The 23,698-nt window shown below is 40.0% G+C and overlaps 1 protein-coding gene across 4 annotated transcripts in view; it reads left to right on the top strand.

Annotated features, from left to right (window-relative positions):
- Window positions 1-23,698, top strand: part of ARB2A (ARB2 cotranscriptional regulator A) — a 253,767-nt gene that overhangs the window by 166,718 nt on the left and 63,351 nt on the right. For all 4 annotated transcript variants that reach the window (XM_082783044.1, XM_082783042.1, XM_082783043.1 and 1 more), the window contains 2 exons: window positions 18,831-18,947; window positions 22,219-22,303. In XM_082783044.1, coding sequence (XP_082639170.1) covers window positions 18,831-18,947; window positions 22,219-22,303 — 202 coding nt within the window. The remainder of the gene's footprint in view (window positions 1-18,830; window positions 18,948-22,218; window positions 22,304-23,698) is intronic.

Below are 23,698 nucleotides of genomic sequence, written 5' to 3'. Positions count from 1 at the left end.
ATATGTATTTTTAAGTTTTCCTGTGAAAGATTTAACTTCCTTGGCAAAAGATGGTATTTTTCAGAAGCAGGGCTAATGTTTTCCAAATAACTGTATACAGAATGAAATTCCAAAGTCTGGGAGTTTTATTGTTGTTTTTTGTTTTGTTTTGTTTTAGTTTGTAAAACCGTAGTATTTTGAGATTGGAAAAATTAGAATGTCTGAAATGTCATCTCTCTTCCGTGTCACTAAGGCATTTTCATTTTACAGACACATTGCTAAAGATAAAAGGTGGTTCTGTGTTGTTTTGCTAGGGAGATCTTTTCAAAGTCCAGGTATTGATAATGTGACAGATATCGCGTAGTAATTAAAAATATTTTTTCTCTACTTCATTCCCACTTAAACATTTTTACTCTCCATGCATCATACATGGTATCTGCCCTTCACTCAAAGCCTTTTGATGAACTAACTGGCAAACTTCCATCACATGTAAGATACTCTGGTGCGTTTTTTAAGAGAGGGAGAGCTATGATTTGACATTAAAGATTATTTGTGCCTTTTTTTTTAGATGAAATGGGGTGTTTAAATGATCGAGAACTCCCAGACAATTGTGATCAGACGCAGCATGCTGAAAAAGGCATTGATAGAGCTTCACAGTCACCCTAGAAATGCTGATTTTCTGTCGTGTTCGTATTTTGAGGAAAGACTGTTCTGGGTATGATATAGAGAGTCTGTGTAGCACCAGATTTAGTGGGGTCATCATTTGAGCCCTACTTTATTGCTGAAAGGGCAGTAGATGGTAGTGGTCTTAAAAATAATATGCAACAAGGACAAAACAATTAGAATCATCCCGCTCTGCAGACTCCCAAGCATTTCTCACCGCCTTGCTTTCTACAGAAATAGAAGCAATTGTCCTGTTGAAGTAGAGGCTAAATTCCCATTTGGTGGGGTTAAAAGGGTAAAAATGATTTTTACTACATGACATAGGACATAATAAGTTAGTATTTGCATTGCATTGAACTGCACTTCTTTTGTATGTACTCGATACATTTTTTTATATTTTGAAGCATTCTGCTAAGTACAATCTAAGTGAAGTTTTTTACTCCGTAATTGTGAAGCAAGTGCTATAGAAAAAAAGAAATTTGAAATTTCAATGTCACTATATTTGGGAGATCTGCATGAATCTGTGGAAGGGGTAGCAAGTCTATAGTTTGTAACTGCGCAAAATTAAAATTAGTTATATAATGCTCATTCGCCGAGATACCTTATTTTGAAAGAAAAAAAAAGATCCTTCTGCCTTCTGCTTCTCCTCCTTACAGACTGAAGTAACTTTCAGCAGTTTAAAGAAATATTTCTAAATCAAGTAGCTGGGGAGACACCTCCCGTAGGAAAAGCGTCCGCTTACATTTGGCCAGGGAGCTGAACACACGCGTGTACCAGTGCGCTGCTCTGCATGTCCTCCTGCCTGTGTCCCTCGTCACATACGCTCACACACATATCACCTGCTGCATCCCGAGCAGCCTTGGTGCCACTGCCCACCAGCCCAACACAGCCAGGCGCTTGGGTAGCAAGCGGGTGACCAAAAAGCCTCCGTTTTGGTTGCAGCCTCCCACGTGGAGGCAGTGGGTAGGCCCAGGGGCATGGTGGCCCTGCGGTTCCTCGTTCCTCCCACCAGCTGTGTCCTGTGCCTCATGTCCTCGAGGCAGCCATGGGTGGTGTGAAATGAGGGTAATTAATGAAGGCTCTGTCCTGCAAAACGAACTCATGGGGAGCCTCCAAAGTGCAGCCCCAAATCCGGTTGTGTGCAGTAGGGTGATGCTCTCGGACATGGTGACGACCTTGCCATGTCTTCTGCTCCTTCCAACAGCTGCTGGTACCTCTGTGGCAGGAAGAGAAAAGCAAGTAAAGACTTTATTCTCTCTGCAAGGTGTTAATGCCATCACCTTCCGCCTTCCCAACAGTTCCATGCTGCTCAGGAGCCTGGGCAGAGTGCTCCAGGTGACAGCACCCTAGATTGGATGCAAAAATACGTATGGGTAGGAGCCGTAGGTACAGCATCTGCTGTGAAATACAGGTAAATTACTTCATTCACCATCTCTGACTAATTCATAATGCTGAGTTACTGCTAAAATCTAATGGCATGAACTCTTACATCCATTTTTTACAGCTATACACTCAAATTAAGCAGAAATGTGTATATGCCTTTCAGAGAATTTAATGAATTTTGCTCAATTAAAGTTTCATCTGCAGTTGTACCCTAATAGTTATGGTGAGGTGTCTAAATACGCTATCGACTGTCATTCAGCACGTTGCGTTTCCAGTCATTTCTCTCTTGAACTAATGCGTATTTGCCACCTTCACTTTAAACAGGAGTCAATTTATGATGCACATTGTAATCTTTTCGTAAAAGACTAATTATGTACATTGCTTTTTGAAATGCAAGGACGGGAATAAACGTCTATTAATGCTTTACATGGAAAAACAGAATACAAACATATCGTGAGCTGAATATATTTACAAATCATCGCTAGCACTTTTTATGCAAATGGGCCGTGCTGTCAGGATGCGATTTTATTTTTATTTTGGATTTTTTTTTTTACATTATTACACAACTAACCAATTCGACACCTCACTTCTGTCTTCTTGCAACATTCGAGGCTTTTTCCACGCACCTGTAACCAGTGCCATCTTGCACCATCCCCTCATACCTTCTGTCTTTGTCCCCATGCGTTATGGCCCATACGTTGGGGAGGATGAGGATGCTCATCAAGGTGTGACGTCCTCGGGATGAGCACCTTTCTGTCTTCATCACACGTTGATGCAGCCCAACAAAGAATTGCAGAAGCAAAAGTTGCAGAAGGAAGAATTTTAGAAGAAAGAATTGCAAAGCAAGAATTACAAGGCAATATTTCCAAAGCATGAATTGAAAAGCAAGAATTGCAAAGCAGGAACTGCAGAAGCCTGGCTCGGCTCTGCCAGCCAGCCCAAATTAAGCAGAATTTTGCGGCACATCATCTGCTTTCGGGGCCGTCCCAGTGCCCAGGGAAGCCGAGGTGGAGGCAACCCGGCGAGAGCGGCGGGGCAGCGCTGCGATGTCGCCGACACGACGGAGAATCGTGCCAGGCCGGAGCGGCTGGGGGCCGCCAGGGGGCAGTGCCAGTCCTCCGCTGCGCAAGGCAAGCGGAGCGCCTGGGATGCTGCACCGAGTTCAGGTGTTTTGGGGGGTTGGTTAGCTTTTTTTTTTTTTTTTTTTTTTTTTTTTCCCCTTGTTACCGGGCCCTTGTCGCCACGCTGATGTTTCGCGCAGGGTCTGAAAAAGAGGGCGAGTGATTGTGTCAATCCGATGAATAAAAAGCAGGTGATGTTTCACAAGCGCTGTTACATCAGTGCTATGAAAACAGAAACATCCTAGCTTGGTGCAAAAATGCCAGATGTTGCTGTTAGCTCCCACTGGTGTCTTCTACGGCCAGCAAAGCTGGGCAGTGAGAGCAGCACGCTGACCGGGCTGCACGCTTCTCCCCACTGTGAAATGCCAGGGCGCAGGTTCAGGAGACAAAGCCTCCTGGTTTAAAGCAGCATTCATCCCTTCACCCGTGGCTGCACTCCCTGGAGGCTGGATGCCAGGACCAGGCCTTGTGTCCACTCCGGTGTAATATTTGCTCTAAATTCTGGTGTTCAGCACAAATATTCTTCCCGGCTGGCTGTCGCTGGCCTTCAGTTAGCGTGTAAAGTGTCCTGCAGACATGTGTAGTTAGCAGCTGTTTGGCCTGATCCCTGCAAGCAATCTGTTAGTCGAGGTGATGGGCGATCAGTACAACTAAAGGCTGTCGCAATACAAGTTCTGATACTCAGCCGCTTAAAAAGTTATGATTTCATTACACACCAGATGTAATTTTTAATAAACTCCTAAAATACTGCCCTAGCCAGAACTGATAGCTATTAGAAGGTAGATCGATATAACAACAGATTATATTTTGTGCAGTGAATTGAAAATATTTTGTGTGAGTCCAGCATAATCTCTTGTAAATACCAAAGCGATTAAGAACTGTTTCAGTTATTAGCAATATACTTTTAAAGTGAGCACATAGTTTTCTAAAAAAACATCCTGAAAGTTATTGCACAACTTTAGAGGACAATGTAGCATGTTGCTTACAAATATGTACGTTTTCTATTTATTTCTATATAATGATGTAGTATTCTTAGACAGTTTGATCTCCTCGCTGATGTTTAGTAATAGATCTGTCATTTAACAAGGGCGAGCATTGCCTAGTTTTGCTTTATTGGTTCATAAGCAAAAAGAAAAAAAAATGTTTAATCAATAAAGAACAGCGCTTTTCGTATTCACCATTTTATAATTTGAAATCTTATTTTGTTAGTACTAACAGTCCACAAGCAGTGAGATGCCAGAACTGCTATAATAGGATTTTCCCCCTCCTAGCAGGATGTTGCTTATGGCTATAAAAAGTTAATTTCAGATCCTGATACACTTGCATTAATTTTTGAGACATTGGCGGAGTGTAGTACAGCGAAGAATAACACGAACATTGCACCACCATTCTGTAGCTAATCGTTTATTACCTCAAGCCAAAGGAAGCAGTGTTAATGTGCAGGCCGCAATGTCTGGGGAAAAAAAAAAAAAAAAAAAAGTAGGAAACTGACAGAAAAGGTCTCCCAGATTTTTTCCTGAGGGTCTTGAGAAGAGGACCAAGAAGGGAAAGGAGAAACAATAGCTTTGTCATGTCATAAAGGCTAATGTTCACCAGTGCTTAAATATGTCCTGGCATACTTGGAAGATCATGTTAGTACATTAAAATGATATTTTATGATCAGACTGTAATACTTAGCAAGCAATCCTGCTTTCTTTCTGCGTAAGAAAACTCATCTTTACGGTTGTTTAAAAATACAATTTCTGTATGAAAAGCAAGCGATTTAGATACCTATCATCGGCGATGTGCACCGTACCTCTGTAAAGCGTGTATATTCTTTGGAGTATTTGCTGACAAAAGGAGCATGTTGTCTCTTCGCTTGCCAGTAAGGGATCTGTTGACTCCACAGCTATGTAAAAACCTCTCATCAGCACCTATTTTAATCAGCAAGAACTTTACTATAAATCATTATCAGAAAAAGCATTGTGCTACACTTTTATACCAATACATTTATTTTGAAATTAATAGAGAAAAATAATACAGAGTCTGTGCTTGAGATGGGCTAATAAGCGTGCCCATGAGACTTTCCTTTTTAAGCACTAAATGAAAGCTTTTGCATTGCTAACAGGCTACAAAAGTTGCTTAGGTAATAAGACTCTTTTTCTCTTATCAGTAAAAAAGAAAAGGGGAGGGATGGGATGGCTCAAGGGATTGGTAATCAGATTACAAAGTCTTTCACTTCTAGGTCACTGGTTCAAATCTGCCCCCTGTTTAGTAGTGACCAAAAGCTGTTCCCAGCTGATGGCTTTTCAGTAGCCTTTGTGAGATGCATTAGTGATCTATATCCAATGCCTACTGAAAATCACTGTGAGCAGTTGTGTTGGGAGTCTCAACTGAGACCCTTTAAGTAGGAATAAACGACCTCCTTGCACAGTGAAGGGTTCGGCATTTTATTTCCCAGAAAATAATTTTAATAAGGTAGTGAAGCAGTGCTGCTGAATCTGCACTGTCACAGCTGCTCTGGGCTTAAATAGCAGATCCTGCTTCCCAGGACTGTTACTATCGCTTCTCACTAGCATTGCCTCCTAAAAATTGTTACCAGCTTTCTTAAGAATTGGACTACTATCTCTCAATATGAGTCGCATGGTATCATTCCCAATTTACTTCCATATTAGGCTAGACAGATATCATCATAATTACAAAAAATGAGAAGTAAAAAGAAAATTACTAAATTTGTTCATCTTAGAAGAAATGTCATACTTATTAGGAAAATTGATTTTGACATATAGAGTGTGAAAACATCTTTATTGATGGTCTTAGTGCTGTATTAGTGCCAAGGAAGCTGTGAGACCGAGACTTTGGTAGACTTTCATGCAATACGTGACTTAGGTCACTAAAACGTTCTCAGAGGAAGGTGGGAAGCGCATTTTAAATGAAATACTGAAAAGAGGGAATATTCCCCAGCTCCTGCAAAAGAACCTTTTCCGGTGTACATTTCCCAGTGCCATCTCTTGCTGGTGTTTATTGTCAGATATTTAAATGACACCTTTATAAACTTTGCCCATGTCAGCGTTATGAAGCGCTGTTTTCCTCCAAGTAGGGGAGTGCTAGAGGACAGTGGCCAGTGGCTGTAAAGGGAATGTAACTTCTACTTCATTAATACATGAGCCTGAAATGATGACTGTCTACTCTATGTGCTTGGTACATTTCTGTGGGAATCACTTCGTCAATTTAGAGGTGCTTTTACCTCCACAGTGATGCACGCAACCCATTATGAAACTGCGATTCTGTCCCCAAAATTAAATAAGGAAAAACTGTATTTTGTTTGACACAGTAGGAATGCCGCATGTACACCACCATGGTTATTTCCATATGGAGAGCAGAAATAGGTATTTCATCCATCATAAATGACTCATGGTTTGATCAAACAGACCGCATCAGCCAGCTCCCTCACTACGCACGTAGGCCTCAGTCACAACTTTGCCGCTTGCTCCTCAGCCTGCAGGTTCTGCAGGCTGGTCGGTGGGCAGGGGAATGTTTGGTGGCCTCCCTGTGAAGCCAAAAAGTTCTACAAGAACCTGTTATTTTGCCAGCTTCCCTCTGGTTTTGATTTCCAGCGAGCACCTGGGTCTGCACCCCTGTGCTCACCATTTTAGGGTCGCTGGGGGGATAGAGGATGGTGAGGACTGTTAAGGAGAGATAAGGGTTTGGTGCTGGGAGTGGAATTGTTCCGGCCAGGGCCTTCAGAGAGGAACAGTTTAAAAGGAAAGAAGAAATGTTAACCATGGCAGCAGGTGGGGATGTGTTAAGTCACACCTTGGTGGGGCACGGGGAGGTTCCTTTCTGTAGCCTCACAGGCCAAGAAGCACGGGCGTAGAAAGAGCAAATCCCAGATGATGTGTCCATACTGATCCAAAATACACCTTCTGCATCTGCCAGTCGTCTTGGAAGCCCACAGGACTCAGGGCAGTCTCTGGGTCCTGCTGGAGCTCACTGGCACCAGCATCTCTGTCCCCATGGGCATCCAAGGCTCACAGTGTGAGGGGCACGGCTGAAGGGCACCACCAGCTCTATGGGTGGCTCCGTCCACAAGTGAGGGTTTATAAGACAAAGCCATTCCTTTCAGAAGCTCACACAAAGGTTGCAGGGGAAAAAAAAAATATAAGTGGAGGCGTTGTCAGCCCAGCTGTTGTTAAGCTCATGAAAGCTTCCTCACAGGTCTGGTGTGAGCCTTCGCTCCCTGCCTGTGGGGGAACCTGGTTTTATTCCAGCTGTTACCTCAGGCCCCCTCTTTTTTGACACACACCAGAAGCACTCCAGGAGCAGAAAACTGGCAGCTTGCTGGGGCTGAGCTCTGGGTGATGAGGTTTGCCCGCGCCTCACTTTTGTTGTGAGCTTAAACATTATTTCAGCACCATCAGCTGGATGGAGGTAGCCTCCCAGCAAGGCATTCATCCTGGTGTAGCGATGGTTTAGCTTACAGAAGGACCTCTGCACAGCTGTAGGAGCCTTGTCTCGCAGCCAAACTGGCTTCTGTCTCCTCATGGACCCCGCACTGCCCTGGGGAGCCAACAAAACCAGAAGCTGCAGCGTGGCAGTAGTGCTGGTATCCACCAGGAACATGAGACAGGGGCTGCCCAGGTGTGTTTCATTGTTTAACAGGACTTTGGAGAAAAGGGAGTGGACTGAAAGCTCGCTGTTGCTTCTGGTTTTAGCGTTGCTTATGAAACTTGGAAGATCAGAGGGTCATGGGGAATATCTTGCTAGTGATGTGTAATGGTTTGGAAATAAACACCAGGGGTGGCTCCAGCTGCCTTTGATCTAACTAAATGGCTATTATGTATATTCTATTTAACTTATTTTAAAATTAGGCAAAGAGCATACAAGAATGCTTCTCTGTGTGCTAGATGCCTGAACTTCCAACTGTGTGCTCAGGACCAAACAAAAGGAAAATGGTTCTCTTTCAAGGGGCTTATCATTTGGTAGATATATAACACAAAGCAGGCATGAAATGCTGTGGGAAAGAGTGACTGACATTCTACCTTATCCCATGTTTTTAACATTTTGAATTTTTATTGATGAGGGCCAGAATTTGCAGATTTCACACAGTGTCTTTTGCCTTCCACGACATCTGTGAATTTTTTTTTTATTTTTTTTTTGAAGTGAGACTTCTTAAGTCAAAAGTGATGAGCTTTTAGCTTAAAAAGATGGGAAAGTAGTTAAATCCACAGCAGGTCTTCTTTTTTTTTCAGAGTGAACCAGAAACTTCGGAGAGCGTGCGCAGAAAGTTCTGCGGACGTCTCCTGGGGTTTCGTGCCAGGGTGTCTGATCATCCCAGTTATGTGGGATCCCAACGAGCTCTCCTAGGCTCCCACTGCCACAGGATGAGGCTGCTCTTTCCTCAGGCCCCTCATGGTGCATTTGTTGCAGCAGTCCTGCCTGGCTGGCCTCCCTGCAGCAAGAGGGGAGGATTGCCATGTTCTTCCCCATGCCCTCACAGACTCCCCACAGGTGTAGATTGCTTCCAGGAATGATGTGGTAACCACCAAAGGCAGAATCCAATACAAAATTTTCAAGACGATGTCTTCATTGCCTAACAACAGTGAAAAGAAATGCTGCTCTTAACATGCCAGAATTTCCCTTTGATGCTTGTGAGCATGGCAGGGACTGTAGGTTATTTTGCTAAAGGAAAACTGCATGTGGTAAGTGCATGTCTTCTGACATGAAAACCTGGGATTTTTCATTGCTGGTATGCAGCAGCTGTTGAACTGACACGTAGACACGATAGCATTCATTACTCTTAAGATATTACACTCCTCATTCTTCTGTTGACTCATCACTACCTGGCATAATTTCTCTGACTAATAATGTATGCATGCATCATAAATACTTGAGGATGCTCTGTGGTGTTCGGTTAACCAGCTCGTGGTGAGGGAAGTGTGGAGTAGTAATGCACGCTCTCGTGTAGCATTCATTATTCAGCAATAAATGATGTGAGCAAGCCAAGGCCTGGGAAGATGACCAGACTGGCCCAAGGTCCCTGAGCATGCCAAGAGGACAAACTTAAAAATGGAGCATTTATTATTAATCTGGAGAAAGCAGGGTATGCTGTTGTCACCAGCAGTGCTTCTGTTTCTGGTGTCACCCTGCCTTCAGAGCCTGCTTGGGTACAGGGGGCATCATCGTGGTGAGATGGTGCCCAGGCCCCCACTCCCATTTCCAGAGATGCTGGGGGCTGAAGTCAGCTGCTGAGGCAGAGGCTCCTGCTCCCCAGGGCTTCAGGAGAGCAGCTCCATGCCCAGCATCTTCTGAGGGTGGAGGCTTCCTTTACCCCTACAGCTGTGTCTAGCATGGGCCAGACATCTAGTTCTAAATGCATGCTATTTATGAGAGTCTGTTCTTTGCTCTCTTGGAAGATCTTTATGTGAATCATTTGCCATATCAGATTAGTTATACATCCCTCAGAACACTTCATAAAGTCCTTGTGTTTATAAAAGATTTTCTCCTCCGTGAAGCCCTCTTGGCTTTGCTGGTACTTCCCCATCTCGCAACTGGGTGGAAAATGTTTGATATCTAGTAGCGTGTCCAATGTCTGATAAAAAGGCGTGATAAAAAATTATTCTGCATTTCCCTCTCTGCTCTGCCATTTTTTTCAGACTTTGAAGATGTCAGCCATATTGTGGCACGCTTGGTGTAATTTGGTTTTCTACCACACATTCCTTTTTGGCAAAGGAGGGTGCATGCAGCAGCAGCATTTCAGTGGGACTTCAGAGGGAAGTTGTTGCTCTTCTCCCTTGTTCGTCTCCAATAATAGATCATAATTTACCATTCCCTAACTGTGAAGAGAGTTATCTTCATGAGTTTGTGTGACCCCAGAAGTTTCGGTTTACATACCCTTGTTCAGAGACTTTGCCTGTGGAGAGACTTTTCCTTCCTGAAGTTACTCAGAGGTTGCAAGAGTCAAAGCTGAAGCTTCAAAGGACAGGAAGAGTGAGTGTTGTCTTATCCTCTTGCCGAAGTGGAAATCCAGCTGTCTGTGTTTAAATAACAAGGGTGTTAGACTTCATGTCCATCTGTGAGGTTCTGAGCTTAACATTCAGCTTCTTCTTTTCTTCTTTTTTGATTCAGGCCTTTTTGAGAAAAATTAATACATACACTGACATGTTTGTATACAAATAAATAGGGTCGGCTTCTTAAACTCTTGCTCCTTGCTCAATGAACTGTCTTAAATCTAAGGAAGATTTGTTTTTCTTGATGTTAAACCTACGCAATTTTCCCTGTTTTTGTAGGTATAAAACGGAATATAAGAAAACTGAATATTTCATTAAAAAAATACACCAACATTACATTTGCGTAAAGTTGTAATAAAATAGTAAATAAAGTTGTAATATAAGTTTTCCAAGAACCACTCAGATAGAGCCAGTGAAGATACCATTTTACCATGTTGGATTTAATCCTTAAAATGTACAAACTTGATAGTTTCACATTCATTTCAATAATATGATTGTTCACTTCTAGACTGAGTTCTGGATTTACACATCTGTTAAAGCATGAGAATTATTTTAATAACTTACTTGAGGCCATGTTTTTTCATTAGGTATGAGCCATTACCTTCATGATGGTAAAATATGAAAAAAAAACTCCAACCCCTTGTATCATTTCATATCCAAGCCTTCTGTATTGATGGTTTTCATTACGCACTGATTTTCAGAAACAGTTTAACTAATTTGATATCACAAAAATTTAAGTATTTATATTTGTATTTAACTTTATCTGAGCAAATAAAATGCAAGAGCCTGTATATTCTGGTTCAAAGCTTCTTAGGGCTTTTCCGTCCCGAAGAAAGCTGGAGGTGCTGGCAGCTTACTCGCTCACGTGTCCTTGCTCACCGGTAGTCTTGATACGACGAGGCACCTCCAAAAAGGTGCCAGTCGTGTGTCACTGCTTGGGGTCAGCTCCACATCCTGGGCATGGTAAACTGTGTTCTCAATGGCTGCAAAATCAGCTGAAAACCTGGTACTGAATGTACCTTCAAAGCAGGAAACTTACTCAAAATGTTGGCTCATGATTTGGCCATGTCCTGAGCTGAGCAGGGCTGTGCAATGCAGTCTGTGCAAAACTGAGCCCAGGCGTCCAAGTCTGGGGCAGCAGGCTGAGGGCACTCCCAGTTTTGGGCTGAAACACCTGTTTCCTAGTCTATATATATAGACTATAGACCTTCCCCAGTTCTGAAGCACTTTTAAATTTTCAAATGGTCGTGGGTCTAGGTGGTTCTGATTACAATTGGTAGATTATTAATAGCCTTGCTTTATTTTTTTTTTTATTTTGTTTTGGTTTATTTTATTTTATTTTGGTTTATTTATTTTATTTTATTTTATAAATTTATTTCATTTAATTTCATTTTATTTCAAACTAGACATTACACTCAAGTTGTGGTAAACCAAGAAAAAGTAAAGACATGATCTACATCATAAGGCTTTACTGGCAAAGATGTATCAGCTAAGAGCTTGAAAAAAAACCTTTTGCCACCCCAGCCAAGATAACTATGTTAGCAAAACCTCTAGTGCAGGTTCTGCATAGCAGTTCCAGCAGAAGAATGTTTTTGCTGGCTTAACTCATGTCGTTTGGAGATGGGATGCAGCTTCCTGCCAGAAAACCTCCTGCATCTCTATTAAGAGGACTCTGCTGGCAGAGACATGTGGTAAAGCCAAAGGATCTTCTGCTGTGCTGGAGGTTTAGGCATGATCGTGCACTCACAACTTTTTCCACTGCCCACGTCCAAATTAACCGTGAGTACAAAATGAGCCGTAATTTAGCAAGCTGAGATGATTTTTCAAATGCAAGTTTCCTAGGGCTCCTGTACTGCAGTGGACATACGCAACTTCCCTTTAAACAACCTGGCTCGAGCATCAGATGCTCTTCAGCATTAGCTGTGCCAAATGCTGCACGTGTCAATTTAGGCTGCTTCCTGGCAGAATAAATTGCCCCTCGTGGCACTCCACTTCCCTAAGACAGGACCATTTCTGAGCCGTGTGTTAGAGGCCAGTCAATGTCCCAGCAGAACATCAGCAATTAGCCTGACCAGGCATTGCTGTCTGGTCCCAGCTAGGCAGCTGGAACTTGTTCGCCCTGCAAAACGCCTTCTTGGTGGCGGTGACACCTGCAGAGCAATCCCATCTCTGGGGCAGCAGGTTGCTGCTGGCAGAAAGGGCACCAACAGCCAGACCCATCTGGTTCCTGCGTCTGCTCCTGACTTCCTCCGTGGCTCTCTAGTGGCTGAAAAGCACAAGTCCCAGCAGCCTTCACCACTGAAGCATCTTGAGAGGCATTAAAAAAAATCTGGGTTTTGTTTGCTTTCGTTGAGTGTTTGATAGGAACATCTTGGTCATGCCCTCTTATCTAACTTACAATTTTCGTCTGTGAGGAAGCTGCATACAGACCATTTTGTCTTTTTTTTTTTCTTTTTTTAAACAACAGGAGTCAACCCATGTAAGAGCTCTGTAGGTAGCTTTTATTAAAGGTCAGATGCTGTGTATGGTGGCAGTGGGCAGGCAGCCAGTGAGATCCCCACAGGGTTTGTGTTATGTGCTGGGCTTTCTTTTGGGCTATTACAGTGTGTTCATAGTAGCCAAATTGCTGAGAGGTTCGTAAGTGAGGTGGGCCAGCCTTGCTACCCGTAGTACACCTATTAGCACAAAAGTGTGTGTTTGGGAACTTGGTGTTCTCTGGATTATTACAGGTCCTTGAAGGCTTTTCTCCTGTAAGCTCTCTGTTAAGACACTAGGGACAAGAGAAGCCAGAGAATTGCATTATTAAGTTTAAAGTTTTAATAAAGCTGAAGCCTGAGGCTTTTATGCTAGAGAACCATGAGTTTTGCTTGCACTGTTCGCAAAATATTGCCAGCAGAATTTCGTGTATGGGGAAGGGAGGAGGGGAGGGGCTGGTTTTGGTTTTGTTGTTGTTTAACTGAGCTATGCATAAGGGAGATGACCACTACCCTTATTTTAGATGTACATGTTTTGCTAATCAAGATTGGCTTTAAGAATTTATACCCTAAAAGTAGGATTTGTATGGAAACTACCAGTAGAGTTTTGAAACAGATACAAACTTACAGTGTGAAATGTGGTGAGTCCTAGACTCCAGATGCTCTAAAGCAGTAAGTTCTAATATGTTCGTACATTATTATTACCTTTACAGTGTGATGTATTGCTGTAGAAAGCTATCACAATTGTAGACATAACCTCAAATAGGTCCTTGAAGAAAATACCAGAAAATACTTGGTCATTATATGATTGTGTCTGCAGTTGATCCCTTGCTGTTTAAAACTGGTGTGTATCAAATTCTTTGTCTACTGCAAGCAAGGATTTTAGCACATCTATGAATACAGTTAGGGGAAATTATTCTTCTTGCTAACTGAAAATGGGAACTAGTTTGACTTTAGATTGTTTATGATGTTTGTTATATGCTGTTCAAGTATAGCTGCTCAGTAATTCTACACCCCAGCGAACAATATGTTATGAAAACTTGGGAGTCTAATTCACTTGTAAGACGTGCAAAAAACTGAAGGTATTTTAAAAATTCAGGAATTCTATCCAGGATGCAGTGAAAAGTCTTCGGAATCCCAGACCAACAAACATGCAGTACATGTAAACAAAATTGTATGCTTTGTGTGGAAGAGGAGCCCTTCTGAGTTCAGGAAAGGAATTGGCTCAAGTGCTCATGCTCCAACAGAGCAGTTCCTTGGCTTGCATGACACTGGGTGAAAGGAGACGTGAAGGGCACACCTAAAAGAGGGTGGACCTGTACCAACCTTCCAGGAGAGCCTTCTCAGGTTCCTAAGAATCAGCACTTCCTTGCAGAAGTGTTAAATAAAAATTGCCCACTCACACACCATTCCTAGTGAGTGATTTCTGATCTACTACTGCTCTTACAAATTCTTCATGGACCAACCAATGCCATTTTGATCTACCAGAATGTTTATCACAAATTCACTCCACTTCTGGAAACCATTGAGCATATTTGGACAGGGGCTTTCAGTTCAGTTTCCTCTGAAAGAGATTCAGTTTACACAGGCCAATACCTCTTAAAGGCTCAATCCACTGTGAGGCAATGGGAGACAATGGAAGCATTTACATCAAATTTAGTTTTACCCCAAGCCAAGTACTTAAGGTAGACATAGCCATTCAAGCCCATGGAAATACCATGCCACAACTGATATTGGCATGGAAGACAAAGGAAGTACATGAAAGGTTTTCTTAAAAGATCAAGAGAAAGTGAAATCTGGGGTATTTTTTTAATTTTTGTTTTATCAATTTTTCATAATTCCTAATTACAAACAACTCAGAGGAGTTAGTATCCCACAAAGCCTATGTCATGACAGTTGACTTGGTTGTTTGGGCCTATATAAATACAAAAGGATAGCTGAAAGCTTTTCAACTTTCTTATACTTTTCTAAGCTTGAATTTTCAGTCATTTAATGTTTGTTAGAATAGGTATAGAGAGTGTGGGACTGTTGCTGCAAAGCATTACACCCACAGACTGCTTGTCTAAAGTCTAACTGGGCCATGCGTAGATGTTCACGTTTGGCATATCAGACCTTTGAGTCACCTTTTAGAATAGTGATGCTTCCATTTGAGAGCTCTGCTACAAAATCTATTAATATCGAAGATATATTTGATCATCTATTCTAAATATTTATGTAGCGAAGTTATGCATTACATATGTGATATGTATAAGAGACTTATGTTTTATAGGCATACACTACAGATAAAGGAGATAGCAGCCTTTTGTTATGATAAAATTATAATAACTGTATAATGTAACCTTACTGAGCATTGCCATATGACATTATGAACAGCTTAGTAGTAAATGACTTTTTAAATTTACAAATAAGCTTGCAAATAATATATCTGAATTTAATGGATAAAGTTTTAAATTATTTCCAGTTCGTGCTTATGTAATGATAGAGTTGAACTCTTTTGCAACACTTGTTCTTTGCCAAGTGAAGGAATAAACTTTCAACTACTGGAATAGAGATGACTTTCAAAAAGGCACCTGAATGCTTTCTACCTTCTTACAGTGGACACTGGTCTAGGAATGTACCCAATACAAGGGTATCAAATGTAAAGCAGTGATGATGTGGTAAACAAATTACAAAAACAAATCTTACAAAAACTTACCTACTCTGACTACACAGAAGGAACCCAAAGACAAAAATAAAATGGTACTTCATGAATAGAAAAGAAGATTGGGAATGTGTAGGGGGCTCAAAATGGTATATTGAATGATACAGTAATAAAGGAAAACCTGATGGAGAAGTGCCTGCTTAACTATTTCTGACTGTAAGGGAATTTTTGGAAGAACAAGAAGGAATGTAAGGACAGAGCGATAGGAGCTCTAAGCCTAAGCCTCTAAGTGAAGGGGTACACTGAATAATTGCTTAATTGCTTTCCTTTTTTTTTTTTTTTTGAATCTCTTCAGAGGAAAATAATTTAGGATTTGAAAATTAGCATTGAGGAGGAAATTAAGTAATTCTTGGGCTGTGAAAACTGAGTGTCTGTGGAATTTACTGATGTGCAAAGAGTACAAGGCATAAAATGAACTTTAGATGAAATCCCTAGGCCTTTATTTGCAGTTGTTGCTTCAGTAAAAACTACAGTTTTCTTGGAAAAAAAAATAGTGTGTAGTATTGTAAACAGTCTGTGCTCTATTAAATACCTTCATTTATAGCATGTCAATTTTAAGAGGCTGCGCTGGCTGCATGGGATAAAACTAGTCCTGGAAAGTGCAAATCATGCATCCCCTAGCATCGTTCTTTTGGAATTACAGTTACATCAAATTTGAATGGGAACTGGGTGCTAAATTTGCACTGGATATTAATGTATTTTACTGTATCATTTTTTATTCTGCTCACTTGGTTTTTAAAATACATGTGAATTCAAAACTATTTTTAGAGAAGATACATATACTTTCATTTGGAGCTGTCAGTCCATTCAATCTGAAGCATTGATGCCTCTGTGAGCAAAAGCACTTGGGTTACTCACATCTACCTGCAGGATAAATTAGGGTCCTTGCGAGGAGGACCTGCTGTTTGAGCATCATCTGGACCTGCTCTTCTCAGTTATAGTTATCACTTAACATCACACTCTAGCAGAGGACTTGAGCTGTTGTAGAAGCTACGGCACGTGGTCTGGACGTGCTCTGTTGTGACATTTCTGTGTCACTTAAATCTGGACACATTAGACTTGTTCAAGTGAAGGTTGTATCCTTAATCTCTACTTCATGTTTTTCTCTGTGTTTTGGGGGATTTGGGATTGTGTTTGTTTGAAAATACCATTATACAGGTATCCACAAAGCTGAGCAGCAGGCACCAGCAGGTGTTATGTGTGTCCCAAGTGGCCTCATGGCCACTGATCGTTGTGATGGTTGTCAAAGAGGGGCAAGCTCCACGGCCTGGGTACATTCACAGCGCACAAACAGCATATCCATGCAGGACACGGTGCTGAGTAGCTCAGTAGATGCGCAGCCTGCCTTACAGTGAACTAACTCACCTGTGGAGATAAGTCTTGTGGTTATTTTTGGCCAGTACTTTCTAAACTGCATTTAAAAAAAAAACGATTTTTCAATTATTTTGTAGATCCGAACCACATGTTGGGCCTGGTGTAATCCTAGAGAAATTACTTCAGATGACATATTCACGAGTCCAAGTTCTTCTGAAATAAGCTGGTTGAAGATCTGAGTGAATCATCCTTTTAAGAGGCAAAGCATTTATCAGTGCTTGAGATGTTCTTATAGCTTTGGGGAGGAGGATTATAGTGTTGATAAAAATCTCCATTTTGAGGCTCCACCTTCCTGTGGAGCTCCAGGGTTTCATCCCAAGTTTAGCAGAATCACTGGTGGTTCCTTCAATTGCCTGAAGACGGCCCTGAGACATCCATTATTCGTACGTGCAATTCTTATTCACAACTCTTAGACTCTGTAGTGGAGAGGATCTGCACATCGTCATGTTTACATTGAAATTCAGTGCTCAGTGTCGGATGTTTGGCTGAAAATGTCAGTGTCATGTTACCTCTGAATGAAGCCCAGCATTTTACAATAGATGCTATTTTGTCCAAAATATGTGATTTTGCCACCCACACACACACCTGTTATCCTACCCTCCAAATATTGTAGGTATTAAATGTGAAAAAAACTACATGTATGGCAAGTCTTTGCATGAAGGAAGATCACTCTTAGAAGCATCTTCATACACATTTGCCCCAAATTTCTTCAGCTTAGCTGAATTCCTAAATCACGTAATACTGACAGTATGGTCAGTATGATAGGCTACTGAGGAAGATGAACACCTGATTTTCTCTGGAATGGGAAGCTCTACCTTTATGTTATCTGTCCAATAATGGTGAATATTTTTTACTTAGAATATTAATTTGATTACACTGATTTTAAAATATATATAAGGTAAATAAAAAAAAGGGCAAGACATTCACAGTGTCATACTGCAGTTATATGAAACTGGAAGTAAGAATATTTGGTCAGAAAGGTTTACATTTGTGGTATTTTGAAGATACCAGGAGATAGTTTATACAGGATAATGATAAATGCAACTTTTACATCAAAAATCTGGATTGAGGTGATTATTTTTGAGTTTCTGATGAAAAAAAATCATTCGCATCTGCCTTGTAAAAGTCTGTTTTAGAGAGGTGTTTGTGGAGATGCAGCCTGTATGCTGATAAGCACTTAATAGAACATGAACAAAGAATGTCTGGCTTTAGAAATGTTGCATGTATTGCCATTTATACAAAAGAAAGCTGAAAAAACATTAACTTTAGCATGACATACACAGTGATAAAGACACTAGTTGCGAAACGCTGGTTTTAAAAGTATAATTCATTATATTTTCTTTGATCCAGTCTTACAAATTAGGGTCACTTGTGTCAGGAGATTAAAACCTTTTTGTCTTTCTTTGATATCAAACTATTCTTTTTCAGTCCCTTTTATCTTGCAGAGCAGCACTGAATTCCACAGCATCTTTGTCAGTTCATTCGTGTTATTTGCAGCAATCATTTAATTGGTTTTAGTACTAATAATATTTAGTCGTACTGTCGTTTCCAACAACAGAGACTCTTTAATAACCTAGAAATGTTGAGAAGCTCTGGTGATAGCTGGGTAAGCATATGTATAAGAGAGACCACAAAGAATTTTGGGACCATGGTGGGAGTGCAAGGCAGCTAAATTGGATGGAAAAAGAAAAAAACCATACAAGTCAAAGTAAGATTGTACATCAGAAAAACTACAGCAATCTACTGAAAATTAGTAGATGATAGTCATGAGTAGCTTACAGTGAACCACGGGTACCAGCTTCCCTGAAGCACAGAAATAGGAACTTGAAGAAGCTTGTAAAAGGTGTCCTCAGGGAATCTTCCATTTTTTCACTATGATACCTTTAATCCTAGAATTGTCAAGCCACATGGAAAATAATAGGACTGAATAGTTCAGTCAGTTAAAAGTTAGTATTATTTCTTTTATCAAAAATATTAGGTCTTTCTGTGTTTCTAGAGCTGTTAGGATTTGTATAAACTTTAAAACAAGTGAAGTCAAGTATTGAACTTGCATTACTCTTTCTTTTTTAATTTAAGATCATTATCTGTGACTAAGCAGGCACTGCTGTATAGAAATAAAGAACTTAAAGCCAATATTTTTTAACAGATGATTCAACGAGAGGCAGAAGTAAAGAATAAGGTAACTGCTGTGGCGTTAACAGACTCTGTTCACAATGTGTGGCATCAAGAAGCTGGCAAAACTATTCGAGAGTGGATGCGAGAGGTGAGGCCAGTTTCTTTTTTTTTTAAGAGTTGGAGTGTATATGCCTGCATAAGGTTCTATAAACATTTCTCTATCTGCTGACCATTTATTTAGGGTGAGAAAGAGAGCACATTATAGAACCATAGGAATTGTGTCCCCATACCAGCCCCTAAAATAACTGAGCTTAAAGCCGCTACTGAGCTTCAAAGTTAGCAGTCAAAATAGTAACAATCAGCGTCAGCGTGAAATATAAAAACATACATGGTTGTAGACCAAGTGTTGACTGGTAACTAAAGCAAAGTCACCCAGAGTGCCGGGGTTCTGCTCCTGGCCTGCTATGATGGTGGTGGAAAAGCACCTTGAAGCTCTTCCTGACTCGGCTTGCTGATTTGTACAGCTGGTGAAAAATACTTGCTTTTATGAGATATGATTATTTCTGAAGTGCTCTGAGATTTTCTGATGAAAGTCAAAGTGTTTACTACTGTATAAAAGGAATGGCTAGTTGGTGATGATGTGATGGTGATTTATGGCCAGCAATCACAGTTTTCCACCCTTGGGGGAAGAATGACGCCATGCATTCATTATTAATTTTCATATTTAAGTATGGGATTGGTGAGATTTAATTTTTTTTTTTTTTGCTGTTAAAGTGAGACTAACTAAATTTATGAATCTATTCCTTGTCAGATCAAGCTCATATCTGTGTTTTCTGTGTTCTCATTTCAGAGTGCTAAAACGATAGTTGTGTGTAGCAAATATAAACTACTTTATCCTGAACTTTTTGTTCAACTTGACTTTTTCCTGTGGTTTTAGTGAAACATTGTGTGCAGACTGCCTATTCCTGACTTAACCTTACCGTTTTATAGGCCATGACTGATGGGAATAGAGAATCACCTGGGATGCAGTCTGACAGCTCTGACTTAAATGTTAAAAATGTAAAGAATGGTAACCCCTACAGGCTCTGTCAGAAAAATCCCCATTTTCTTTATGGGAAATCAAAACCTTAAAATATATGTTACGTAGTAAAACTGAAATTTTAAATCCTGTAATTTGAATCTGACAACTCCATTTTTCTTTAAGCATTTAGTCTGAATAAGACAAGTGCATTACCTTTAATTTCATTTGCAGAAAGCAGATCTTAAAGAATAAGTTAAATGATTAATGGCCTAAAAAGTGGATGGAGTGTCATAACTTACATTAGCATTGAAAATCTCCTATAAGAAAGAAGAATTTTACATATGTGAAGTGTGGCTGAGTGGTATTAAGACTTGCATATCACCTGGATATCTCTTACTTTAATCAGGTTTAAGGCTACTGGTAAAATGAATAATAATTAAAATATACACCTAATCGCTGCCTGTCTGTAGGGCTAATTGCTGTCATTGAAAGAATGAATTGTTAAAAAAGTAATTCTTCATTGGAGCTATCTCTCCTGTATCATTGGTAGCCTATTTTTAGTACCTATAGAAGTCATGATTTTTGAATTTATTAGGAGCTGTGATGAATGATAAAACAAATCATCCATTTACATATCTTGACACTGCTTTCGAGAATACTTATTTCTTACAGGCAAGTGTCACATTGTATATAAAAGCTGGTTAATTGTGTGCTAATCTTCTGTATTATCTCCAGCTCTCTGATGTAGTGTTCTATCAGTAGTTAATATTAATTTTACTTATTTCAAATGAATGTAATACTTCATAAAAATTCTACTTCTTTTATAATTTCTACCATCTTACATTTGCAATTTCACATTCAGCTGTTAATTAAAATTATATATGCAAATTGTAAAATGCATAATACTTTACTACTTTAAACCTTGAAGCCTTTGTGAAATATTCCATTTTAACCATTTTTTACTAAAAAGTTACATTACTGGATAGTGTGTTTGTTTTTATTTTTTTTTTTTGTCCACCGAGTTCAATAGTTTCATTGATCTACTGTTTCTTACAAAAATCTGCCATGCTTTGTGAACTTCACTTTCTAATCTCATACAGCAACCCTTCCTTTATGTTGTTCCTGCTCTCCCTGGTCCCAGAACAGTAGGGTTGCCTTGACAAATCTATTCAAAAGCCATTCCTCGGCCTTTATTGGTGGGGACTGAAGCCTTTGAAATTCTCTCCTCACTGCAACACAGCTGACATCTTCTTCCAGACAGAATGAATTAAGGAAATACAATAAGACACTTGATCTACCAGTCAAGGATCTTTCCACAGTGAGGACGGACTCCATGGTGCACAACTAGGGCAGCAAGCATCTACAAATACACAATACATGCTTGTTTACCAGAATAGCAATCGTCCATTTTTACAATCATGATTGATGGGATGATTTTTTAGAAATCTGTCTGAAAATTCATTGGCTCTTTCCCAAAAAAAAAACTTTTTTTTTTTTTTTTTCTTTAATGATGTTAATCACTTTTGAGAAAGGCAGAACTCAGATTTGTAATAAGGGACCCATGTAGATCATTGTAGTTTGGCAGGACATCCTATTAAAAAAGTACTTCCTTTGTAATTGAATCTTCAGTTCGATGTATTTGGTGTAGTTTCAGCATATTTTATTAGAGGTGTATTATTTAATACTTTAATTCATAGACTCCTCTGAATAAATATCATTTGGATTAAAAGATTTAAAAACTTACTGGTAAATTCGTCACACTCAGAGGTCCAAGAGTGAAAGTAAATGTAAATGTTTCCTGAACATAATCCCCCAAAGACCAGTATTTACATTTTTAAGTGTTCATGCCAATTCATCGCAGTTATATATTTCCAACTATTTATATATTAATCTGCTATCTTAATGCTTAACTCTAATCTCTTGGTTTGGAATTTCACAGGCTTCTCTCCACAGCATACTCCATCAAAACACCCTTAAAATTCTGACTTTTTGCAACTTCCGAAGCCAGCAGTTCAGTTTTTATATAAATACCTATTTAACAATTATAGAGAAAAATGGCTTAAAATGTGCAGTGGATAGTTCAGATTCCAGTTGGTCCAAGCACCTACTGAAGGCCACGAGCACTCAAAGCAGTGCTTAAAGACATACTATTTAAGCGCATTACGAATATCCTCCTGATCTTACCCTTTTTACCTATTTTTTTTTACCTATATAGGATGAACCTACAATATTTAAACATCACTTGGCATGACTAGCTAGTGTAGTTTACCTTCCAGTCCCTGTTGGGACCGCTGTGTAAATTAGAGCATTTTGAAGCAATACCCTTACTTACAAAGCCCGTGTTTATCCTTGCTCTGAGTTTTTGGCTTAGCAGACAATTGCCTGTCTTCTCATGCAGAACTGTTGTAACTGGGTGTCCAGCTCCGAACCGCTGGATATGGCCGTGGAGTCGATGCTGCCCGACTGCCCCCGAGTCTCCGCAGGTAGGTCGCTTTGTGTGCAGGCGGTGGATGTACCCGTTTGTGCCCAGGAGTGGCTTGGTCTTTTAAAAATACATTGGATTTTGAGTGTATTTTAACCCTTCAACAGCAAGATATGCTTAGAAGCAGATGGCTGACTGAACACTGCTCCTTTACACAGTCCACTTATTTTTTTGTCTTTTGTAGGATTTTCATTCTCCTGTCTCCATATATTTTTCTAGTCCTTTTCTCTTTTGGTTTAATTAATCGATGACTTACAGATAGAAGCTTATGAAAAATAATAGTGATGATGAAAACTGGGAAATTTATTATATGCCCTTGAATAAACATCTAACTTTATGTAGGCAAGAAGAATTAATGAAAGGTACACGTAAGTGAAGCAGAACAGTTCCCTGAGTCCTGATCAATGGAAGTCTAGTTTGTATAGCAAATTATTTACAGTGTCCAAGACAATGTGAGATTTCTCCTGTTTGGGAAGTATTCAGCTATACTTTCTCATTAATGAATCATAAATCATAAGCAGCACATGAAATAATATACAGAGACTTTTGTAAATGTGTAATAATTCCAGACGTGAGTGTAATTGTCAGTGTAACAGGAAAATCTCAAATCTACATAGGAAAGTAACCTAAAATACATAAAGCTGCTACTGAGTATGTTTGATTTGATTGCTCATGTTTGATTATCAGATTTCTTAAAAGCCATAGATGAGGTATTTCTGTAGAATGCAAAATCAGGTTCAAAGGAACACACTGCCTATACAATATTAATTTAAAAGCTGTAGCACTGTTTGACCTTGGTCTGTGAGACACAGTTGTTCATTTGACAAGTTAGAGATCCGTATCTGTCTAGATATGTGAGGTTGTTAATGAGACCTCACATTGCAGATGAAATTTAGTTTACTGCAGGTTACTTTGAAGGCTTAAAAAAATTAGCCATACTTTGTTTGAGAGCTCACAACAACCAGAGACCTGTAATCACATTTTTACTGTGGGCTGAGATCTAACCATGCAGATCATCAGCTCTGTACAGACACAGTGCAATAACATTGACATTGCTCTTTAGGGCTTAGGGAAATGAAATATTACTAAAATTTTCATAGATTCAACATTCATTTACCAACTTTTTACTCCTTTATGGAAGACTACTGCAATTTAAAAGAAAAATATTCTTCAGTAGCAGAATTCCTCAAGACAGAATTCACTTTCAATCTTTGACATGTGTGTAGCTATTGTGGAAGGCAGCATGTTATAGAGGTCATTTTAGTCAGGTAAATGAGTGCTTGGATAGCAACTAGTCAGTGTTTATAGTGCACTTGCCAATACTGAAAATCGACCATTTGAGCTTCTCCTCTCTTCCTTTTTATTCATCCTATGCAAATAATATAAAGGGTATTAC

The sequence above is a fragment of the Aythya marila genome, assembly GCF_965140915.1.
Source record: "Aythya marila genome assembly, chromosome: Z".
In the NCBI taxonomy this organism is placed as follows: domain Eukaryota; kingdom Metazoa; phylum Chordata; class Aves; order Anseriformes; family Anatidae; genus Aythya; species Aythya marila.
The sequence above is the reverse complement of the archived record's forward strand: the minus strand, read 5'-3'. Positions and strand labels throughout refer to the sequence as shown.